Consider the following 21,778-nt stretch of genomic DNA (forward strand, 5'->3'; position numbering starts at 1 on the left):
GCAGTGTGTTATCAGCCAAGTTTCTTACTTAAGTCTCAGTTTCAGGGCTGATACTATCTCCTAGCAGTACTGGGAGAATTTGAAGATAAAATCAGTTGTGCACATAAGCACCTAGCACAGTGCCTAGTACATGTTAAGAGCTAAATAAGGAGAGATTAAGAATTATTCTTACTGAAGCAGTCTCAGATCCAGTGAAAAGGCTGTTTAGGAAGAAGTAGACAATTAGTATAGGAAAGCAGTAAAAGATAAGAAGGATGAGAAATACACACAGAGTACTTGTGTCATCTGTAGTACTCAGAATATTCACCAAAAAGCATATAGCAAAACCATTCTTCAAGGCCCTTGGCTGGATTCCCATATGAAGTTTTGTTTCTTTAAATATAAACTGAAGTAGTTAGACAAAATGGTATCTAAAGCTCCTTTCAGCTCTAACCTTTTCTGTAAGAACCGCTATGCCCTGGAATCCTGGGGGTTATGAATGCTCATCACCATTACATGGTCAAATGCTTTTATGTTACTAAGTATGTGAGCACTTATTAATGTTCCACTGACCTCACAAATCTGGGAGACAAAGCAACAGCTAAAACATTCCTAGCACCAGTTTATCTGTCACAAAGAGGAACAGCAATAGCCGGTCTCACTGAAAAATTTCCTGTAGCTGAACTCGACAAGTACACTATCACCCTTATGTGAACCCAAAGTTAGGAGCCTTCAGATACCCTAGGAATTCTCAGGGGCAGTTTAAGAGGTAGAAGTTAGAAAAGAAAAAAAAAAAAAAAGAATCTGGACAGGAGGTTAGACCAGAGAGAACTAGAAAGGCCAAGAGAGGAATAGTATTGATATTTCAAAACAGTAACATTAGTCAACAAGTGTCTAACCTAACTTCCCATTACTGGGGAACAAACCCAACTAAGCCTCATATGTACAAATCATGTCTTCACTGTGGGGACTTATTTTATATACTTAAGATACTTATAAATCTATTCTTTCTCCAAGGGGCTAAAAACAAATTAAGAGTACGTGCTCTCTTTTTATGTGAAAGAACAGTCAAGGCCTGCACTAGATCTAATTGATATTTAACATGCTCATTTAACTCACTTTTTCAGTGACATTTCCTAATCTTCTATACTGATTTTCACATGTAGAAAATTATTCTTCCACATCAAAATCACACGTGTCTGTATATCTCTGAATGAACTGCTTTAAAATGAATACTTTTATCAGCTTTCATTTTGGTAAATTATGAGAATCATACCTGTGAACTTAACTTATGGTTAAGCTTGTAGTGTTATAATTTTATACTTTTAAGTGACAAGATTGTTTTACCCCATTTCTTTGTAGACAAAAAAAAGGAACCTGCTAATCAGATTTCCAGAAGGAGTACTTGTTTATATAAAAATTTAAATTTGTAAGGTTAACCAAATAATTCACTTCAAAATGATAAATCCATAATATATATTATAAAGATTTTTTAAATTTACATACATTATGTCAAAATAATTCATAGTTTTGGCTATACAAAATACTTAAGGAACTAGAGAATATTATAATTAAAATACAAATGCAGTAAATTCATTTCCAAGTCTCCCATTTTCTTTTAAGAAAACAAAGCCATAGATAAGAATTATTTTAAAATAAGAAAATAATGTTAATTCAACTTTTATATGTTAATGATTCAAACATTACTGTAACAAGTGTAGAACTGACCTCTTAGTTATAGCAGTTACTACTTCTTACTGTCTTACTTACAGAAGGGTATCCCTCAAAGTACCACATCATCAAGTTTTCTGATGGGGAAATGTTTGTTTCCAAATATATATTCCACAGACACATTAAAAGAGTGTAAAAACATGCTGAAACTGTAAACATTCACTTCCTAATAGCTTCACAAAAGGGCCTCTTCATCACGCATCTACCTGGTAACTTCAAAACATTTTCCATGTATTCTGCACACGTGGCTTTTTATTCTCAGAGCTGATCAAGAGAAAATACTTAAAGTAATTCATATGTAGTAGTCACAGTAGTAGTAGTAACAGTAGTAATAATCATTAATGCTCCAATTTTAAATGTTTTTTAAAAATTATGTGGTTCCAACCTGGTCTGCAAAGTCCTCTGGGAACTTCCACAATACCTCCGGATCTGTAAATAATTGACACAGAGCTTTAAACAGAGAAAATAACACATTTATAGCAACAGTCTTGTTCAAATACTCTTAAAATTGTCAAAGCTACTTTTTTTAATAATTTAAAATTTTTTCTTTAAATATTTACAGTTGATGAGGTTCAAAATTAAATATTTTGATAGTTTAAGGGTTTTAATGACCTTTGGAACAGGAATAATAAAATGAATAACTTGGTCAGATTATTAAAAATATTATTTCTTTTAGCAACTCATTTTTTATTTATATACCTTAGATTTTAAGATTCTGAAATATAAATTTTCAGATTTAACTCCACTTAATATACTGGTTTTAATTTGAAAAGAAAAATATAAATGTGGTAAATATGTAATCAAATATATTACAGCCCCCAGAAACCAGACTAAAATACAACATCTTAAATTTCCATTTAAAATCCTAAAAGACATTTTTCCAAAGAGGACATGTATATGGTGAACAGGCCCATGAAAAGATGCTCAACATCATTATCATCAGAGAAATGCAAACTAAAACCACAATGAGATATCACCTCACACCTGTCAGAATGGCTATCATCAAAAAGAACACAAATAGCAAATGTGGGCAAGGATGCGGAGAAAAGGGAGCCCTCCTACACTATTGATGGGAATGTAAATTGGTGCAGCCACTGTGGAAAACAGTATGGAGGTTCCTCAAAAAACTAAAAGTAGAAGAACTACCATATGATCCAGCAATTCCACTCCTGGATATATATCCGAAAAAAAATGTGAACACTAATTCAAAAAGATACATGAACCCCAATGTTCACAGCAGCATTATTTACAATTACCAAGATATGGAAGCAACCTAAGTGTCCACTGACAGATGAATGGATAAAGAAGATGCGGTATGTATGTGTACACACACACACACACACACACACACACACACACACACAATGGAATACTACTCAGCCATAAAAAAGGAATGAAATTTTGTCATTTGCAACAACATGGATGGACTTGGAGGGTATTATGCTAAGCAAAATACGTCAGAGAAAGACAAGTACTGTATGATATCACTTATATGTGGAATCTAAAAAAATAAAACAAACTAGTGAATATAACAAAAAAGAAACAGACTCACAGATGTAGAGAACAAATTAGTTACCAGTGGGGAGAAGGAAGGGGAGGGGCAAAATAGGGGTAGGGGATTAAGAGGTACAAACTATTATGTACAAAATAAATAAGCTACAAGGATGTATCATACAACACGTGGAATATGGCCAGTATTTTGTAGTAACTGTAAATGGAATATAACCATTAAAAATTGTGAATCACTATGCTGTACACCTGTAACTTACATTTATTGTACATCGACTATACTTCAATTTAAAAAATGAAAAAGAAAATAAAATCCTCAATAAAAGTGTATAAACACAGTAATAATGTTTGTTTTATATCAAGGTTCACTTTGGAAGTCCCATATTTGCAACTCCATAAATCAGCTTTTAAAACAATAGATAAGGCTTCCCTGGTGGCGCAGTGGTTGAGAATCTGCCTGCCAATGCAGGGGACACAGGTTCGAGCCCTGGTCTGGGAAGATCCCACATGCCGCGGAGCAACTAGGCCCGTGAGCCACAACTACTGAGCCTGCGCGTCTGGAGCCTGTGCTCTGCAACAAGAGAGGCCACGATAATGAGAGGCCTGCGCACCGCGATGAAGAGTGGCCCCCACTTGCTGCAACTAGAGAAAGCCCTCGCACAGAAACGAAGACCCAACACAGCCATAAATAAATAAATAAACCCAAAAGTTAAAAAAAAAACAAAAAACAACAGATAAGTTGGTAGGCATAAGGCATCAAGCTTGTTTACAATACAATTGACAAAAATAAATAAATAAATAAAAAATTTCAAAAAAAATGTAAAAAATACAATTGACATTTCCTGGGGTATCTCAGAGATATTTTTCTAATATATTATATCCAGTTATTCACATATAAAAATCAATGTTGTTTTATAAATATTTGCACTGGTTTTCATTTTCGTTATTTCTTCACAATATTTCTCTTCTACTTAGCATGATAAAAAGAAGTCTTTTTAATTAACACTAAAAAATATTTTGGTTGCATACGTATTTTTTAATTCTGTCAATAACATACTTCTGAATACTGCAAATGTGCTTTAAAAGGATACTGTACAAAGGATAATATTACTTCCGAAAAAGCCTTTGAAAGCCCAATATAAGTAACAAGCACAACCGACAAGACAGGCTCACAATATCAAAAATACCACTTTATGTACCCAGTCAGTAAAAAATTACGGCTCAATCCCATTATTTCCACTATACCATATTGCTTTTTAAAAAATACAGTCCAAGGATGCATAATTTCAAGTATTTAATTCCAAAACTCAGTAATTACCTAGCAACATTTTGAGCATGAGCTGGCTTCTCTTGCTGTATTACTTATTAAGCTCAAAAAAATTTTTTTTCAAATATTTTAACTTAAAAAAAAAAAGGAAGCATACTTTCTACAATTAACCTTTTCACTAAGGAACAAAAAGTTTCTACATAAATTAACATAAAAATCATTTAAAACATCTTACATAAGGATAATGCATTACTAATTTATGGAGCTAATATTAAATGATTATGCCTTCATGTAAAACAAAATGTGTACATTTCTAAAATGACTGTGACATGTATAGATCACCTAAAAATACTGAAACGTTAATGTCCTGTAGAAATTATGTTGGAAAACATATATATGTGCCCATGTATATACATATATGTGTGTGTGTGTTTATGTGGCAGTTTTACCAAAACGGTAGTTATTAAGATTTGCATCTCATAAAACAAAAGTGTATGATGGATTCTTCATGAAATATTAAACAAAAGTTATCTTGATAAATTAATACAATAACTAATGGCCCTATAAACAAGTCTTCATGCAGAAATGTGGAATAGTCCCTTCTTATAAATAATGGAGTTAGAGAGTTTCAATGTGAATATTTTAAATATCCCTTTTAAACAACCTCAATTTTACAGTTACCATTTGAGAAAATGTGACAGATTCCTTACACTTATACCTTAAAACCAGGACATTTGTCTTGCTGGATAGCCCTAACAGTTTGCCCTGCTGTTTGCAGCATTTACCTAATTATGTTTTCCTCCCCCACTTTCCTTCATCCCTTACACTACGCAGTTTTTTTCTGTACCGTCTGGTCTGTTCTTTCACAGAGGATGAACAAGTGAATACGTGAAAACAGCAAATATCGGTTTAGTCACATAGTGGAAAATACCCTATTTCTTTTCTTTTCATTAAATGCGTGTTACACTTCAGCACCCAAAAATGTATTATAATCATGTGCATCCATATCTGAAATGGATTAACTTAGTTACTGCCTGTGTGGTTAGGTTTACCCCTTATCTGACACATGTTGGCAGCAACTCTTCACAAGGACTGCAGAGGAAGAAACAAAAGAGCTCTGAAAAAAATGGTAATAATCCAATTTTCAAATTTATGCACAACGACGGAATTTTCTGTTCCCTGGGGATTACTTTCCAGATGCGAGATCTGAGCTGGCAAAGCTAGGTCGATTTTCTGCTGATTTTATGGGTGAAAGGATGGGAACTGCTGGTAGGAGTCACCGCTGCCCGTGGTGACTGGGGCACACCGTGTTTCTCTTCTGTCCAGTGTCCACCCGTAACTCAGAGGAGACGCCACATCTTAAAGAGAGACTTTGCCACCAACAATCCGGAAACCAAATAAACATGAAAGGAAGAACACGTAACTTAATTTTTACATAAATATAGTTAATCTCTTATTTTAGTAAAAGAATGTTACAGTGTAGTGAGAAAAATATACAAATTTTTATTAAATCAGTAAATTTGGAAGGAGAGTATTTAATGTATTATTTGGGCATCACCATCACAAGTATTCCAAATTCCTGACTGAGGCTTTTTTTTTAATGTAAAGTGAGATAAATTTAGTAATATTTTATTTTCCTTTGCAACCAGACCTTTCACATTTTCTGGCCTGTGACTAAAAACAAAAATTAAAATAACTTAAAATATTACTGTGATTCAACTACACTATTTTTTTAATGCAGGAAAAACTTTAATTTACACAAATGAATAATATTTACTTAATTCTGTGGAATTCATAGATGAATATATTTTAAATTATGCATTTGTAAAACCACAGTTCAGAAACTATATACTTTTGAAAAGGCAGAATATATAGTATTAGTGTTTTGCTTGATTATAGCTTCAGTGCTTATTCACCTACATTGTAGAATCACAATTTTACAAATGAGGAAACTGAAGCCAACGCAATGAGGAGCATATATTTTTTTTTTTTAATAAACTTATTTATTTATTTATTTTTGGCTGCGCTGGGTCTTCGTTGCTGCGCGCGGGCTTTCTCTAGTTGCGGTGAGCGGGGGCTACTCTTTGTTGTGGTGCGCGGGCTTCTCATTGCAGTGGCCTCTCCTGTTGCGGAGCACAGGCTCTAGGCGTGCGGGCTTCAGTAGTTGTGGCACGTGGGCTCAGTAGTTGTGGTTCGCAGGCTCTAGAGTGCAGGCTCAGTAGCTGTGGCGCAAGGGCTTCACTGCTCTGTGGCATGTGGGATCTTCCCAGACCAGGGCTCGAACCCATATCCCTTGCACTGGCAGGCGGATTCCTAACCACTGCGCCACCAGGGAAGTCCCTGGAAGCATGTCTTAATTATAAGGCTAGTTAATGTCAGAGGCTAGAACTTTCTTAGTTGAGATCTAAGGAGCAGCTATTTTAAATAATTTCCAAAATCAATACATTTCTCTGTCCCACTTAAGTTCAATTTATTTTATTCAAAAATCTATGCAACGCTAAAGAAACAGGAAAAGTCCCTGCCCTCCAAAGCCCTATAGCATACATGGAGAAAAACGTCACACAGCTACCTAGTTTTTGTGCAAACAAGGTATCCTGCAGGAACGCTTGAACTCAACTTGAAAATTCACTGGCTCAATAATTTCAAAAAATGTTCCTAACAAAAGAATGGTGGAGAGAGAAGATGGCGGAAGAGTAAGACGCGGAGATCACCTTCCTTCCCACAGATACAGTAGAAATACATCTGCACGTGGAACTGCTCCTACAGAACACCCACTGAACGCTGGCAGAAAACGTCCGACCTCCAAAAAGGCAAGAAACTCCCCCCGTACTTGGGTAGGGCAAAAGACAAAAGAAATAACAGAGACAAAAGAATAGGGACGGCACCTGCACCAGTGGGAGGGAGCTGTGAAGGAGGAAAGATTTCCACGCACTAGGAAGACCCTTCGCGGGCAGAGACTGTGGGTGGCGGAGGGGGGAAGCTTCGGAGCCACGGAGGAGAGCGCACCCACAGGGGTGCGGAGGGCAAAGCGGAGAGGTTCCCGCATGGAGGAGCGGTGCCGACCAGCACTCTCCAGCCCGAGAGGCTTGTCTGCTCCCCCGCCGGGGCAGGCGGGGCTGGGAGCTGAGGCTCGGGCTTCGGAGGTCGGGATCACAGGGAGAGGACTGGGGTTGGCGGCGTGAACACAGCCTGAAGGGGTTAGCGCACCACAGCTGGCTGGGAGGGAGACCGGGAAAAGGTCTGCAGCTGCCGAAGAGGCAAGAGACTTTTTCTTGCCTCTTTGTTTCGCTGCGCGCAAGGAGAGGGGATTCAGAGCGCCGCCTAAACGAACTCCAGAGAAGGGCGCGAGCCGCGGCGATCAGCGCGGACCCCAGAGACGGGCGTGAGACGCTGGGGCTGCTGCTGCCGCCTCCAAAAAGCCTGTATGCGAGCACAGGTCACTCTCCACACTGCCCCTCCCGGGAGCCTGTGCAGCCCGCCACTGCCAGGGTCCCATGATCCGGGGACAACTTCCCCGGGAGAACGCACTGCGCGCCTCAGGCTGGTGCAACGTCACGACGCCTCTGACGCCGCAGGCTCGCCCCGCCTCCTCCGTACCCCTCCCTCCCGCCGCCTGAGTGAGCCGGAGCCCCCGAAGCAGCTGCTCCTTTAACCCCGTTCTGTCTGGGCGGGGAATAGACGCCCTCAGGCGACCTACACGCAGAGGCGGGTCCAAATCCAAAGCTGAACCCCAGGAGCTGTGCGAACAGGGAAGAGAAGGGGAAATCTCTCCCAGCAGCCTCAGAAGCAGCGGATTAAAACTCCACTAACAACTTGATGTGCCTGCATCTGCTGAATACCTGAATAGACAACGAATCATCCCAAATTCAGGAGGTGGACTTTGGGAGCAGGATATATTAATTTTTCCCCTTTTCCTTTTTTTTGTGAGTGTATATGTATATGCTTCTGGGTGAGATTTTGTCTGTATAGCTTTGCTTTACAATAGCTTATTTTACTTCACTATATTATAGCCTCTTTCTTTCTTTCTTTCTATTTTTTCTCCCTTTTACTCTGAGCCGTGTGGACGAAAGGCTCTTGGTGCTCCAGCCAGGCATCAGGGCCGTGCCTCTGAGGTGGGAGAGCCAACTTCAGGACACTGGTCCACAAGAGACCTCCCAGCTCCACGTAATACCAAACGGTGAAAATCTCTCAGAGATCTCCATCTCAACATCAAGACCCAGCTTCACTCAACGACCAGCAAGCCACAGTGCTGAACACCCTATGCCAAACAACTAGCAAGACAGGAACACAGCCCCATCCATTAGCAGAGAGGCTGCCTAAAATCATAATAAGGCCACAGACACCCCAAAATACACCACCAGACGTGGATGTGCCCACCAGAAAGACAAGATCCAGCCTCATCCACCAGAGCTCAGGCACTAGTTCCCTACACCAGGAAGCCTACACAACCCACTGAACCAATCTTAGCCACTGGGGACAGATACCAAAAACAACGGGAACTACGAACCTGCAGCCTGTGAAAAGGAGACCCTAAACACAGTAAGATAAGGAAAATGAGACGACAGAAAAACACACAGCAGATGAAGGAGCAGGGTCAAAACACACCAGACTTAACAAATGAAGAGGAAATAGGTAGTCTACCTGAAAAAGAATTCAGAATAATGATAGTAAGGATGATCCAAAATCTTGGAAATAGAATAGACAAAATGCAAGAAACATTTAACAAGGATGTAGAAGAACTAAAGAGGAACCAAGCAATGATGAAAAACACAATAAATGAAATTAAAAATACTCTAGATGGGATCAATAGCAGAATAACTGAGGCAGAAGAAAGGATAAGTGACCTGGAAGATAAAATGGTGGAAATAACTACTACAGAGCAGGATAAAGAAAAAAGAATGAAAAGAACTGAGGACAGTCTCAGAGACCTCTGGGACAACATTAAACGCACCAACATTCGAATTATAGGGGTCCCAGAAGAAGAAGAGAAAAAGAAAGGGACTGAGAAAATATTTGAAGAGATTATAGTTGAAAACTTCCCTAATATGGGAAAGGAAATAGTTAATCAAGTCCTGGAAGCACAGAGAGTCCCATACAGGATAAACCCAAGGAGAAACACGCCAAGACACATATTAATCAAACTGTCAAAAATTAAATATAAGGAAAACATATTAAAGGCAGCAAGGGAAAAACAACAAATAACACACAAGGGAATCCCCATAAGGTTAACATCTGATCTTTCAGCAGAAACTCTGCAAGCCAGAAGGGAGTGGCAGGATATACTTAAAGTGATGAAGGAGAAAAACCTACAACCAAGATTACCCTACCCAGCAAGGATCTCATTCAGATTCGATGGAGAAATTAAAACCTTTACAGACAAGCAAAAGCTGAGAGAGTTCAGCACCACCAAACCAGCTTTACAACAAATGCTAAAGGAACTTCTCTAGGCAAGAAACACAAGAGAAGGAAAACACCTACAATAACAAACCCAAAACATTTAAGAAAATGGGAATAGGAACATACATATCGATAATTACCTTGAATGTAAATGGATTAAATGCTCCCACCAAAAGACACAGGCTGGCTGAATGGATACAAAAACAAGACCCATATATATGCTGTCTACAAGAGACCCACTTCAGACCTAGAGACACATACAGACTGAAAGTGAGGGGATGGAAAAAGATATTCCATGCAAATGGAAATCAAAAGAAAGCTGGAGTAGCAATTCTCATATCAGACAAAATAGACTTTAAAATAAAGACTATTACAAGAGACAAAGAAAGACACTATATAACGATCAAGGGATCGATCCAAGAGGAAGCTATAACAATTGTAAATATTTATGCACCCAACATAGGAGCACCTCAATACATAAGGCAAATACTAACAGCCATAAAAGGGGAAATCGACAGCAACACAATCATAGTAGGGGACTTTAACACCCCACTTTCACCAATGGACAGATCATCCAAAATGAAAATAAATAAGGAAACACAAGCTTTAAATGATACATTAAACAAGATGGACTTAGTTGATATTTATAGGACATTCCACCCAAAAACAACAGAATACACTTTCTTCTCAAGTGCTCATGGAACATTCTCCAGGATAGATCATATCTTGGGTCACAAATCAAGCCTTGGTAAATTTAAGAAAACTGAAATCGTATCAAGTATCCTTTCCGACCACAACGCTATGAGACTAGATATCAATTACAGGAAAAGATCTGTAAAAAATACAAACACATGGAGGCTACACAATACACTACTTAATAACGAAGTGATCACTGAAGAAATCAAAGGGGAAATCAAAAAATACCTAGAAACAAATGACAATGGAGATACGACGACCCAAAACCTATGGGACACAGCAAAAGCAGTGCTAAGAGGGAAGTTTATAGCAATACAAGCCTACCTCAAGAAACAGGAAACATCTCGAATAAACAACCTAACCTTGCACCTGAAACAATTAGAGAAAGAAGAACAAAAAAACCCCAAAGCCAGCAGAAGGAAAGAAATTATAAGGATCAGGTCAGAAATAAAGGAAAAAGAAATGAAGGAAACAATAGCAAAAATCAATGAAACTAAAAGCTGGTTCTTTGAGAAGATAAACAAAATTGATAAACCATTAGCCAGACTCATCAAGAGAAAAAAGGAGAAGACTCAGATCAATAGAATTAGAAATGAAAAAGGAGAAGTAACCACTGACACTGCAGAAATACAAAAGATCATGAGAGATTACTACAAGCAACTCTATGCCAATAAAATGGACAGCCTGGAAGAAATGGACAGATTCTTAGAAATGCACAAACTGCCAAGACTGAACCAGGAAGAAATAGAAAATATGAACAGACCAATCACAAGCACTGAAATTGAAACTGTGATTAAAAACCTTCCAACAAACAAAAGCCCAGGACCAGATGGCTTCACAGGTGAATTCTATCAAACATTTAGAGAAGAGCTAACACCTATCCTTCTCAAACTCTTCCAAAATATTGCAGAGGGAGGAACACTCCCAAACTCATTCTACGAGGCCACCATCACCCTGATACCAAAACCAGACAAAGATGTCACAAAGAAAGAAAACTACAGGCCAATATCACTGATGAACATAGATGCAAAAATCCTCAACAAAATACTAGCAAACAGAATCCAACAGCACATTAAAAGGATCATACACCATGATCAAGTGGGGTTTATCCCAGGAATGCAAGGATTCTTCAATATACGCAAATCAATCAATGTGATACACCATATTAACAAACTGAAGGAGAAAAACCATATGATCATCTCAATAGATGCAGAGAAAGCTTTCGACAAAATTCAACACCCATTTATGATAAAAGCCGTGCAGAAAGTAGGCATAGAGGGAACTTTCCTCAACATAATAAAGGCCATATATGACAAACCCACAGCCAACATTGTCCTCAATGGTGAAAAACTGAAACCATTTCCACTAAGATCAGGAACAAAACAAGGTTGCCCACTCTCACCACTATTATTCAACATAGTTTTGGAAGTGTTAGCCACAGCAATCAGAGAAGACAAAGAAATAAAAGGAATCCAAATCGGAAAAGAAGAAGTAAAGCTGTCACTATTTGCAGATGACATGATACTATACATAGAGAATCCTAAAGATGCTACCAGAAAACTCCTAGAGCTAATCAATGAATCTGGTAAAGTAGCAGGATACAAAATAAATGCACAGAAATCTCTTGCATTTCTATACACTAATGACGAAAAATCTGAAAGTGAAATTAAGAAAACACTCCCGTTTACCATTGCAACAAAAAGAATAAAATATCTAGGAATAAACCTACCTAAGGAGACAAAAGACCTGTATGCAGAAAATTATAAGACACTGATGAAAGAAATTAAAGATGATACAAATAGATGGAGAGATATACCATGTTCCTGGATTGGAAGAATCAACATTGTGAAAATGACTCTACTACCCAAAGCAATCTACAGATTCAATGCAATCCCTATCAAACTACCACTGGCATCTTTCACAGAACTAGAACAAAAAAATTCACAATTTGTATGGAAACACAAAAGACCCCGAATAGCCAAAGCAATCTTGAGAACAAAAAATGGAGCTGGGGGAATCAGGCTCCCTGACTTCAGACTATATTACAAAGCTTCAGTAATCAAGACAGTTTGGTACTGGCACAAAAACAGAAATATAGATCAATGGAACAGGATAGAAAGCCCAGAGATAAACCCACACACATATGGTCACCTTATCTTTGATAAAGGAGGCAAGCATATACAGTGGAGAAAAGACAGCCTCTTCAATAAGTGGTGCTGGGAAAATTGGACAGGTACATGTAAAAGTATGAAATTAGAACACTCCCTGACACCATGCACAAAAATAAACTCAAAATGGATTAAAGACCTAAGTGTAAGGGCAGACACTATCAAACTCTTAGAGGAAAACATAGGCAGAACACCCTATGACATACATCACAGCAAGATTCTTTTTGACCCAGCTCCCAGAGAAATGGAAATAAGAACACAAATAAACAAATGGGACCTAATGAAACTTAAAAGCTTTTGCACAGCAAAGGAAACCATAAACAAGACCAAAAGACAACCCTCAGAATGGGAGAAAATATTTGCAAATGAAGCAACTGACAAAGGATTAATCTCCAGGATTTACAAGCAGCTCATGCAGCTCAATAACAAAAAAACCAACAACCCAATCCAAAAATGGGCAGAAGACCTAAATAGACATTTCTCCAAAGAAGATATACAGATGGCCTACAGACACATGAAAGAATGCTCAACATCATTAATCATTAGAGAAATGCAAATCAAAACTACAATGAGATATCATCTCACACCGGTCAGAATGGCCATCATCAAAAAATCTAGAAACAATAAATGCTGGAGAGGGTGTGGAGGAAAGGGAACACTCTTGCACTGTTGGTGGGAATGTAAATTGATACAGCCACTATGGAGAGCAGTATGGAGGTTCCTTAAAAAACTACAAATAGAACTACCATACGACCCAGCAATCCCACTACTGGGCATATACCCTGAGAAAACCATAGGTCAAAAAGAGTCATGTACCAAAATGTTCATTGCAGCTCTATTTACAATAGCCAGGACATGGAAGCAACCTAAATGTCCATCGACAGATGAATGGATAAAGAAGATGTGGCACATATATACAATGGAATATTACTCAGCCATAAAAAGAAATGAAATGGAGGTATTTGTAATGAGGTGGATGGAGTTAGAGTCTGTCATACAGAGTGAAGTAAGTCAGAAAGAGAAAAACAAATACAGTATGCTAACACATATATACGGAATCTAAGGAAAAAAGAAAAAAAAAAGGCCATGAAGAACCTAGTGGCAAGACGGGAATAAAGACACAGACCTACTAGAGAATGGACTTGAGGATATGGGGAGGGGGTCGGGTGAGATGTGACAGGGTAAGAGAGTGTCATGGACATATATACACTACCAAATGTAAAATAGATAGCTAGTGGGAAGCAGCCGCATAGCACAGGGAGATCAGCTCGGTGCTTTGTGACCACCTAGAGGGGTGGGATGGGGAGGGTGGGAGGGAGGGAGATGCAAGAGGGAAGAGAAATGGGAACATATTGTATATGTATATCTGATTCACTTTGTTATAAAGCAGAAGCTAACACACCATTGTAAGGCAATTATACTTCAATAAAGATGTTTTAAAAAAAAAAAAAAAAGAATGGTGATGCCTCTTGAATATAAATGAGCAGGAATCATTAAAGAAAATCTTCCACCTACGGAGATATAATGGTGAACTAAACAAAATAGGTCTCTACAGTGTATAGAAAAGGACGGCATCTAAACCTATAGCTCAGTAAAATTTAATGAGTGTTATACTAAAAGGACAGGATACTACCGGACAGCGCAAGGAAAGCCAATCTAATTTAGAAAGCCACTAGTTAGACAAGCAAAGGATGATTTGGGCTATAAAGTGGGCAGAGGAGAACATTCTGGAATGGAGAAACAATATGCACTAAGTCTTAGAGATTAGAAGAAAGCAGAAAACATTTGGAAACTGAAATAAAAAAAGAAGTAATATATCTAGAATGCAGAGTAGGAGAGAGAGAATGTCACGGGATGAAGCTGGAGAGACAGGGGACAGACTACAGAGCTGAAGATGTACCCAAGGTATCAGAGGAAGCCACTAAACCAAGGGAGAAGGAACACCAGAAGCGTGTGGAGAATACAGTTAGAGCGTGTGTTTATGAAAGTCAAGGGAAGAGAGTGTATCCAAAAGATTCTCAAACAAATGTGGCAGAACATTAAGCAAGGTGATGGCTCAAAAAACGGTAAGTGTGTGTAAAGCATAAGCCACACACAGTAGAATGAGCTCCCGTGGCAGGATGGGAAGCAGAAGGCCAATGAAGAAGATCATGGAGTACGAGGAAAGAGAGGCACCGTGTATGTGGGCAACGTATTTAAGAGACGGTACAAGGGAGAAGAAAGTAAAGATAGGAGGAAAGAGGTGAAGCCAGACAAGTCTGTTTGTCATTTCTGTTTCCTTTATACTGGCGCAGACCTGAACATGTGTAGGTGATCATGGGAGTTAGTGAGGCAGCGGAGAGCCAGAGAAGAAGAGACGTACACCCCTGAGGAGGCAAGAAGAGGGCATCCTGATGAAGACAATGAGATGAGCCTTGGATAGAAACTGAAGAATATTTTCCCATTGTTATAGGAACGAGAAAAGAGGAGAGGAGATATGAATCCAAGGAGATTTTAGAATCTGGGGTACAAAGTTAAGAGTTTTGTGCAAAACTTCCTGAGTATTTTGTGTGTATAGTAGGAGCAAAGCTCCCTCCTAGGAGGGAAGTTGTTGGGGGGCTCGAGGAGGTGTGAAACAACTGTTTCAGGCACTGCTGAGCACTCAGTTTGGTGGGTGTCCAGCCTAGTGCTTAAGGGCAACAATGTGGTATCTCCCCACCATCGTCCAAGGGCCAAGGTGCAGGAGAGAACTGCTAGATGCAGCCAGGGCTGAGGTTTCTGTCAGTCATGTGTGATGGAAAGAGAGCCTCAACAAAAGAGTGGTTACGGATGTGAACTGCTGATCTAAAGCTAAAAAAGAGAAGTGGTTTTATTTTTTTCTGTAAAATCCATTAGTACTAAATGTTATACCAAGTCATGCTAATGCACTTTAAAACAGTGTATTTTCAGTAGAAAATCTACTGCCTATATCTGAAGACTGTAGGACTGAAAAATAAAGTAAAATAAATAAATGGAACATTTGTAATTATGAAGTTAGGCAGCCGAAGTTCCGGTCTTATACCTATACATAATAATGCTTTCTGTCTGTGATCAGAGGTAGGTACTGAAAAGCATAAAATCAGTTTCCCTCCTCTCTTCCCTGCCTTCCACTCCTCCCCGCTCTCTCTGGAATTATCTGAAAGAACAGTCTTATCTGTTTACCCAAGCTTACCATATAAATCTCATTTTCCACATATATATTAAGTGGGGAAAAAAAAAAAACCCAGAAAACCATGGAATTAGATAACTACAGTTAAAATTACAATTTTTCCAGCTTTACTGAATTATATTTGACATATAACACTCTGTCAGCTTAAGGTGTACGAGATGATTTGATAAACGTACAGATTGTGAAATCTTTACCACAATAAGGTTAATTAACACATCCTTTACCACACATAGTTACTAACTTGTTGTTTTCATTATCATTGGTATGGTGGGAACATTAAAGCCCTACTCTCAAAGCAACTTTCAAATACACAATATAGTATTTGTGAACTATAGTCACCATGCTGGACATTAGATCCCTGGGGCCTACTCATCTTACAACTGAAAGTTTGTACCCTTGAACCAACATCTCCTGCCACCCCCCTCAGCCCCTGGCAACCACCATCCTACTCCGATTCTTTGAGTCCAATGTTTTTAGATTTCACATATGAGTGAGATCATATAGTACTTGTCTTTCTCTGACTTACTTCATGGAGCATATGTCCTCAAGGTCCACCTATGCTGTTGCAAATGGCAAGGTAGCCTTCCTTCTTTCTAGGGTGGAATAACACTCCATGCTACATATACACCACATTCTCTTTAACCATTCATTCACTGATGGACATTTAGGTTGTTTGCATATCTTGACTATTGAGAATAATACTGCAATGAACATGGGAGTGCAGGTATCTCTTCAAGATAGTGATTTCATCTTCACTGGATAAATACCCAGAAGTGGGATTGCTGGGTCACATGGTGGCTCTATTTTTAATTTTTTGAGGAACCTCCATACTGTCTTCCGTAGTGGCTGCACCAATTTACGTTTCCACCAATAATGAACCAGGGTTTCCTCTCCTCCACATCCTGGCCAGCATTTGTTATCTTGTTTTTATAACAGCCATTTTGACAGGTGTGAGATAATATCTCATTATGGTTTGATTTGCATTTCCATGATAATTAGTGATGTTGAGAACCTTTTCATGTAGCTGTTGGTGGCTGTTATCTTTTCTTTGGAAAAATGTCTCTTTAAGCCCTCTGCCAATTTTTTAACTGGATTATTTGGTTTGTTGCTATTGTATGAGTTCTTTATATTTTGGGTATTAACCCCTTATCAGATACATGGTTTGCAGATATTTTCTCCCATCCTATAGGCTGCCTTTTCATTTTCTTTTGCTGTGCAGAGCTTTTTAGTTTGATATAGTCCCACTTATTTTTGCTTTTGTTGCTTGTGCTTTTGGTATCATGTCCAAAAAATAATTGCCAACAGTGATGTCAAGGAACTTACCATTTATGTTTTCTTCTAGGATTTTTATACTTTCACATTTTATGTTGAAGTCCTTCATCCATTTCAAGTTAATTTTTGTGACTTCTGTAAGAGAGGTCCAATTTCATTCATCTGCATGTGGATATCCAGTTTTCCCAACACTATTTATTGAAGAGACTATCCTTTCCACATTGAGTATTCTTGGCTCCCTAGCCAAATATTGCTCAGTCATACATGCGGGGTTTACTTCTGAGCTCTGGATCCTGTTCCATTGGTCTCTCTGTCTGTTTTTCTGCCAGTACCACACAGTTGTTGTTTTTTTAATATTTTATTTTTATTTTTATTTATTTATGGCTGTGTTGGGTCTTCGCTTCTGTGCGAGGGCTTTCTCCAGTTGCGGCGAGCGGGGGCCACTCTTCATCGCGGTGCGCGGGCCTCTCACTATTGCGGCCTCTCTTGTTGCGGAGCACAGGCTCCAGACGCACAGGCTCAGTAATTGTGGCTCACGGGCCCAGCTGCTCCGCGGCATGTGGGATCTTCCCAGACCAGGGCTCGAACCCGTGTCCCCTGCACCGGCAGGCAGATTCTCAACCACTGCGCCACCAGGCCATTGGAATTTTGATGAATATTATATTGAATATACAGATGACGCTGGTTAGTATGGACATTTTAACAATATTAATTCTTCCAATCCACGACCATGGGATATCTTCCCATTTATTTGTGTCTTCTTCAATTTCTTTCATCACTGGTCTTATAGTTTTCACTGCATGAATCTTTCATTTCCTTGGTTAAATGTATTCCTAAGTATTTTATTGTTTTTGATGCTATCGTAAATAAGATTATCTATTTATTTTTCAGGTAATTGTTATGGTACAGAATTGTAACTTATTTTTGTATGTTGATTTTGTATCCTGAAACTTTACTGAATTTATTAGTTGTAACAGTTTTTTGGTGGAGTATTTAGGATTTTCTATATACAAGATCATGTCATCAGCAAACATTTTTACTTCTTTCTTTCCTTAAGTCATTAAGATGACTTTCTTTTCCTTGCCCAACTGCTCTGGGTAGGACTTCTAGCACTATGCTGAATAAGAGCAGGCTCTCTTGTCTTCTTCCTGATCTTTGAGGGGATGCTTTCAACCTTTCACTGTTGTGCATGATACCAGTTGTAGGACTGTCGTGTGGCTTTTATTATGTTGAGGTACATTCCTTCTGTATCCAATTTGTTGAGAGTTTTCACGAAAGGATACTGAACTTTATCCAATGCTTTTTCTGATCTACTGAGATGACCATAAAAATTGTATCTTTCATTCTTTTAATATGATGTATCATATTTATCAATTTGTGTATGTTGAACCACCTGTGTATCCATGAATAAATCTTACTTGATCATAGTGTATGGTCCTCTTAATGTGCTGTTGAATTTGGTTTGCTAGTATTCTGTTGAGATTTTTTGCACCTATATTCATTACGGTTATTGGCACTTGTAGGTTTCTTTCTTTTAGTATCCTCATCTGGCTTAATATCAAGGTAATACTGGTCTTATAAAATTAGTTTGGGAGTGTTCCCTGCTCTTCAATTTCTTGGAAGAGTATAATAAAAACTGGCACTAACTTCTCCTTCAAATATTTGGTAGAATTTACCCATGAAGCCATCTGGTCTTAGGTTTTCTTTGTTGGGAGGTTTTTGATTACTAATTCAATCTCCTTACTTATTATTGGTCTGTTCAGATTTTCTATTTCTTCATGATTCAGACATGGTAGGTTATATTTTTTTGAATGGTTAAATATATACATTTCTTGTTTTTCTAGGTTGTCAAATTTGTAGGCATATAGTTGTTCCTAGTAGTGTCTTATTATCCTTGTACTTCTGTGGTATCAATTGTTAAGTCTCCTTTTTCATTTATAATTTTATTTGAGTACTTTCTCCTTTCCTCTTGATAAATCTGATTTGTCAATTCTGTTTATCTTTTCAAAAGATAAGATTATTATCTGTTTTATCTTTTCTATTGTTTTTCTATTCTCTATTTAACATATTTCTGCTCTAATCTTTGTCATCTCTTTCCTTCTGCTAACTTTGGGCTTAGCTTGTTCTTTTTCTAGTTCCTTGAGGTGTAAAGTTAGGTTGTTCGGGATCTTTCTTTTTTCTTAATGTAGATATTTATTGCCATAAACTTCTCTCTTAGCACAACTTTTGCTGCATCCCATCAGTTTTGGTATATTTCCATTTTCATTTGTTTCAATATATTTTTTTATTTCCCTTTTGATTTAATCTCCAACCCATTGGTTGTTCAGGAGTGTGTTGTTTGATTTCCACTTATTTGTGAATTTTCCAGTTTTCCTCTTGTTACTGATTTATAGCTTCATACCACTGTGGTTGGAAAAGGTACTTTCAATCTTTTAAAATTTACTGAGACTTATTTTGTAACCTAACATATGGTCTATTCTGGAGAATGTTCCATGTGTGCTTGAGAAGAATGTATATTCTGCTGCTGTTAGATGGAATGTTCTGTATATGTCTGTTAGGTCCCTTTGACCTAACAGGGTATTTGTAGGCAGCATATAGTTGGGTCTTATTTTCTTATCAATTCAGTCACTGTATGCCTTTTCATTGGAGAATTCAGTCTATTGGAGAATTGAGTCTGTTTACATCTGAAGTAATTAAAAGGCATAAAGTGACTGAATAGATAAGAAAATAAGACCCAACTATATGCTGCCTACAAGATACTCACTTCCACTCAAAGACACACACAGGCTCAAAGTGAACCAGTGGAAAAAGTTATTCCATGCAAACAAATGAAAACCAAAAGAGAGCAGATTTACATTTATATATATATATAGAGAGAGAGAGAGATCACTATATTGGGCAAAATAGACTAAGTCAAAAACTGTAACAAGACAAGGTCATTATATAATAATAAAGCGGTCAATTCATCAAGAGACTATAATCATCGTAAGTATATATGTATACTACATCAGAACACCTAAATAATCAAGCAAATACTTGCTCAATGTTTTCTGTTTTGTAGTTCCTTTCTTGCTGTCTTCCTTTGTGAATTCATCATTTTCCATAATGGTATACTTTGATTCCCTTCTCTTTATCTTGTGTGTATCTACTATAGATTTTTGTTTTGTGGTTACCCTGAGGCTTACTTGAAAAATCTTAGAGACACAGCAGTTATTTTAACCTCATCACAACTTAACTTTGATCACATACAAAAACTCTACCCTTTTATTACTCCTACACACATTTTATGTTTTTGATGTCACACTTTACATCTTTTTATATTGTGTATCTGACAAATTGTTGCTATAACTATTAATTTTAATACTTTTGTCCTTCAACCTTTATATTAAGAGTTAAGTGGTTAACACACCACCACATTACAGCATCAGAGCATTCTGAATTTGACTACATATTTGCCTTTACCAGTGTGTTGTTTCTTTTCATATGTTTTCATAGTTAGCATCCTTTCATTTCAGGTTGAAGAAGTCCTTTCAACATTTCTTGTAAGGCAGGTATAGTGGTGAGGAACCACCTCAGCCTTCATTTGCTTGGGAAAGTCTTTATCTCACCTTTACTTCTGAAGGATGACTTTGCTGGGTATAGTACAGTTGACCCTTGAACAACACAAGTTTGAACTGTGCAGATGCACTTATGCATGGATGTTCTTCAATAAATACATACTACAGTACTACATAATCTGTGGAACGGCAGATGAGGGGAGCCGGCTGTAAAGTTATACGCAAGTTTTCTACTGCATGGTGTGGGGGGGGGGGGTCAGTCCCTCTAACCCCCACGTCATTCAGGGGGTCAACTGCATTCTTGGTTGGTGGTCTCTTTCAGCACTTTGAATATATCATTCCGTTTTCTCCTAGACTGCGAGGTCTCCGCTGAAAACTCTGCTGATAGTCCTCTCATGAGAGAAATCTTTTTCTCTTTCTGTTTTTAAAATTCTTTGTCTTTGATCTTAGACCATTTTATTATAATGTGTCTTGGAGAAGATCACCTTGGATTTAAATTTTTGGGTGACCTATTAACCTCATGAACTGGAGGTCCAAATCTCTCCCCAGGTTAGGAAAGTTCTTAGCCATTACTGCTTTAAATATGTTTCCTACCCCTTTCTCCCTCTCTTCTCCTTCTGGAACTCCAATGCTACATGACTGGTTGCCTTAATGGTGTCATAAGACCCATAGGCTTTCATGATTCTTTTTCATTTCTTTTTCATTTTGCTCCTCTGAGTGGTTAATTTCAAATGATCTGTCTTCAAGCTCACAGATTCTCCTGCTTGGTCTCGTCTGCTGTTGAAGCTCTCTATTAAATTCTTCAGTTCAGTCATTGTATTCTTCAGCTCCAAAATCTGTTCGGTTCTTTTTTGTTTTCTATCTCTGCTGCACTTCTCATTTTGTTATTGTATTGTTTTCCTGATATAATTAAGTTGTTTTTCTATGTTCTCTTATAGCTATCTGAGTATTACTAGAACAATTATTTTGAATTCTTTGTCAGGCAATTCCTGGAACTCCATTTCTTTGCAGCCAG

At 38.1% G+C, this 21,778-nt stretch overlaps 1 protein-coding gene across 3 annotated transcripts in view; it reads right to left on the reverse strand.

The window, feature by feature from the left end:
• The window catches only part of DENND1B (DENN domain containing 1B), a 258,260-nt gene that overhangs the window by 182,205 nt on the left and 54,277 nt on the right, over positions 1–21,778 (reverse strand). For all 3 annotated transcript variants that reach the window (XM_068541850.1, XM_068541853.1, XM_068541852.1), the window contains exon 3: positions 2,096–2,139. In XM_068541850.1, the coding sequence (XP_068397951.1) occupies positions 2,096–2,139 (44 nt within the window). The remainder of the gene's footprint in view (positions 1–2,095; positions 2,140–21,778) is intronic.

This window comes from Eschrichtius robustus, chromosome 3 (genome assembly GCF_028021215.1).
Source record: "Eschrichtius robustus isolate mEscRob2 chromosome 3, mEscRob2.pri, whole genome shotgun sequence".
In the NCBI taxonomy this organism is placed as follows: Eukaryota; Metazoa; Chordata; class Mammalia; order Artiodactyla; family Eschrichtiidae; genus Eschrichtius; species Eschrichtius robustus.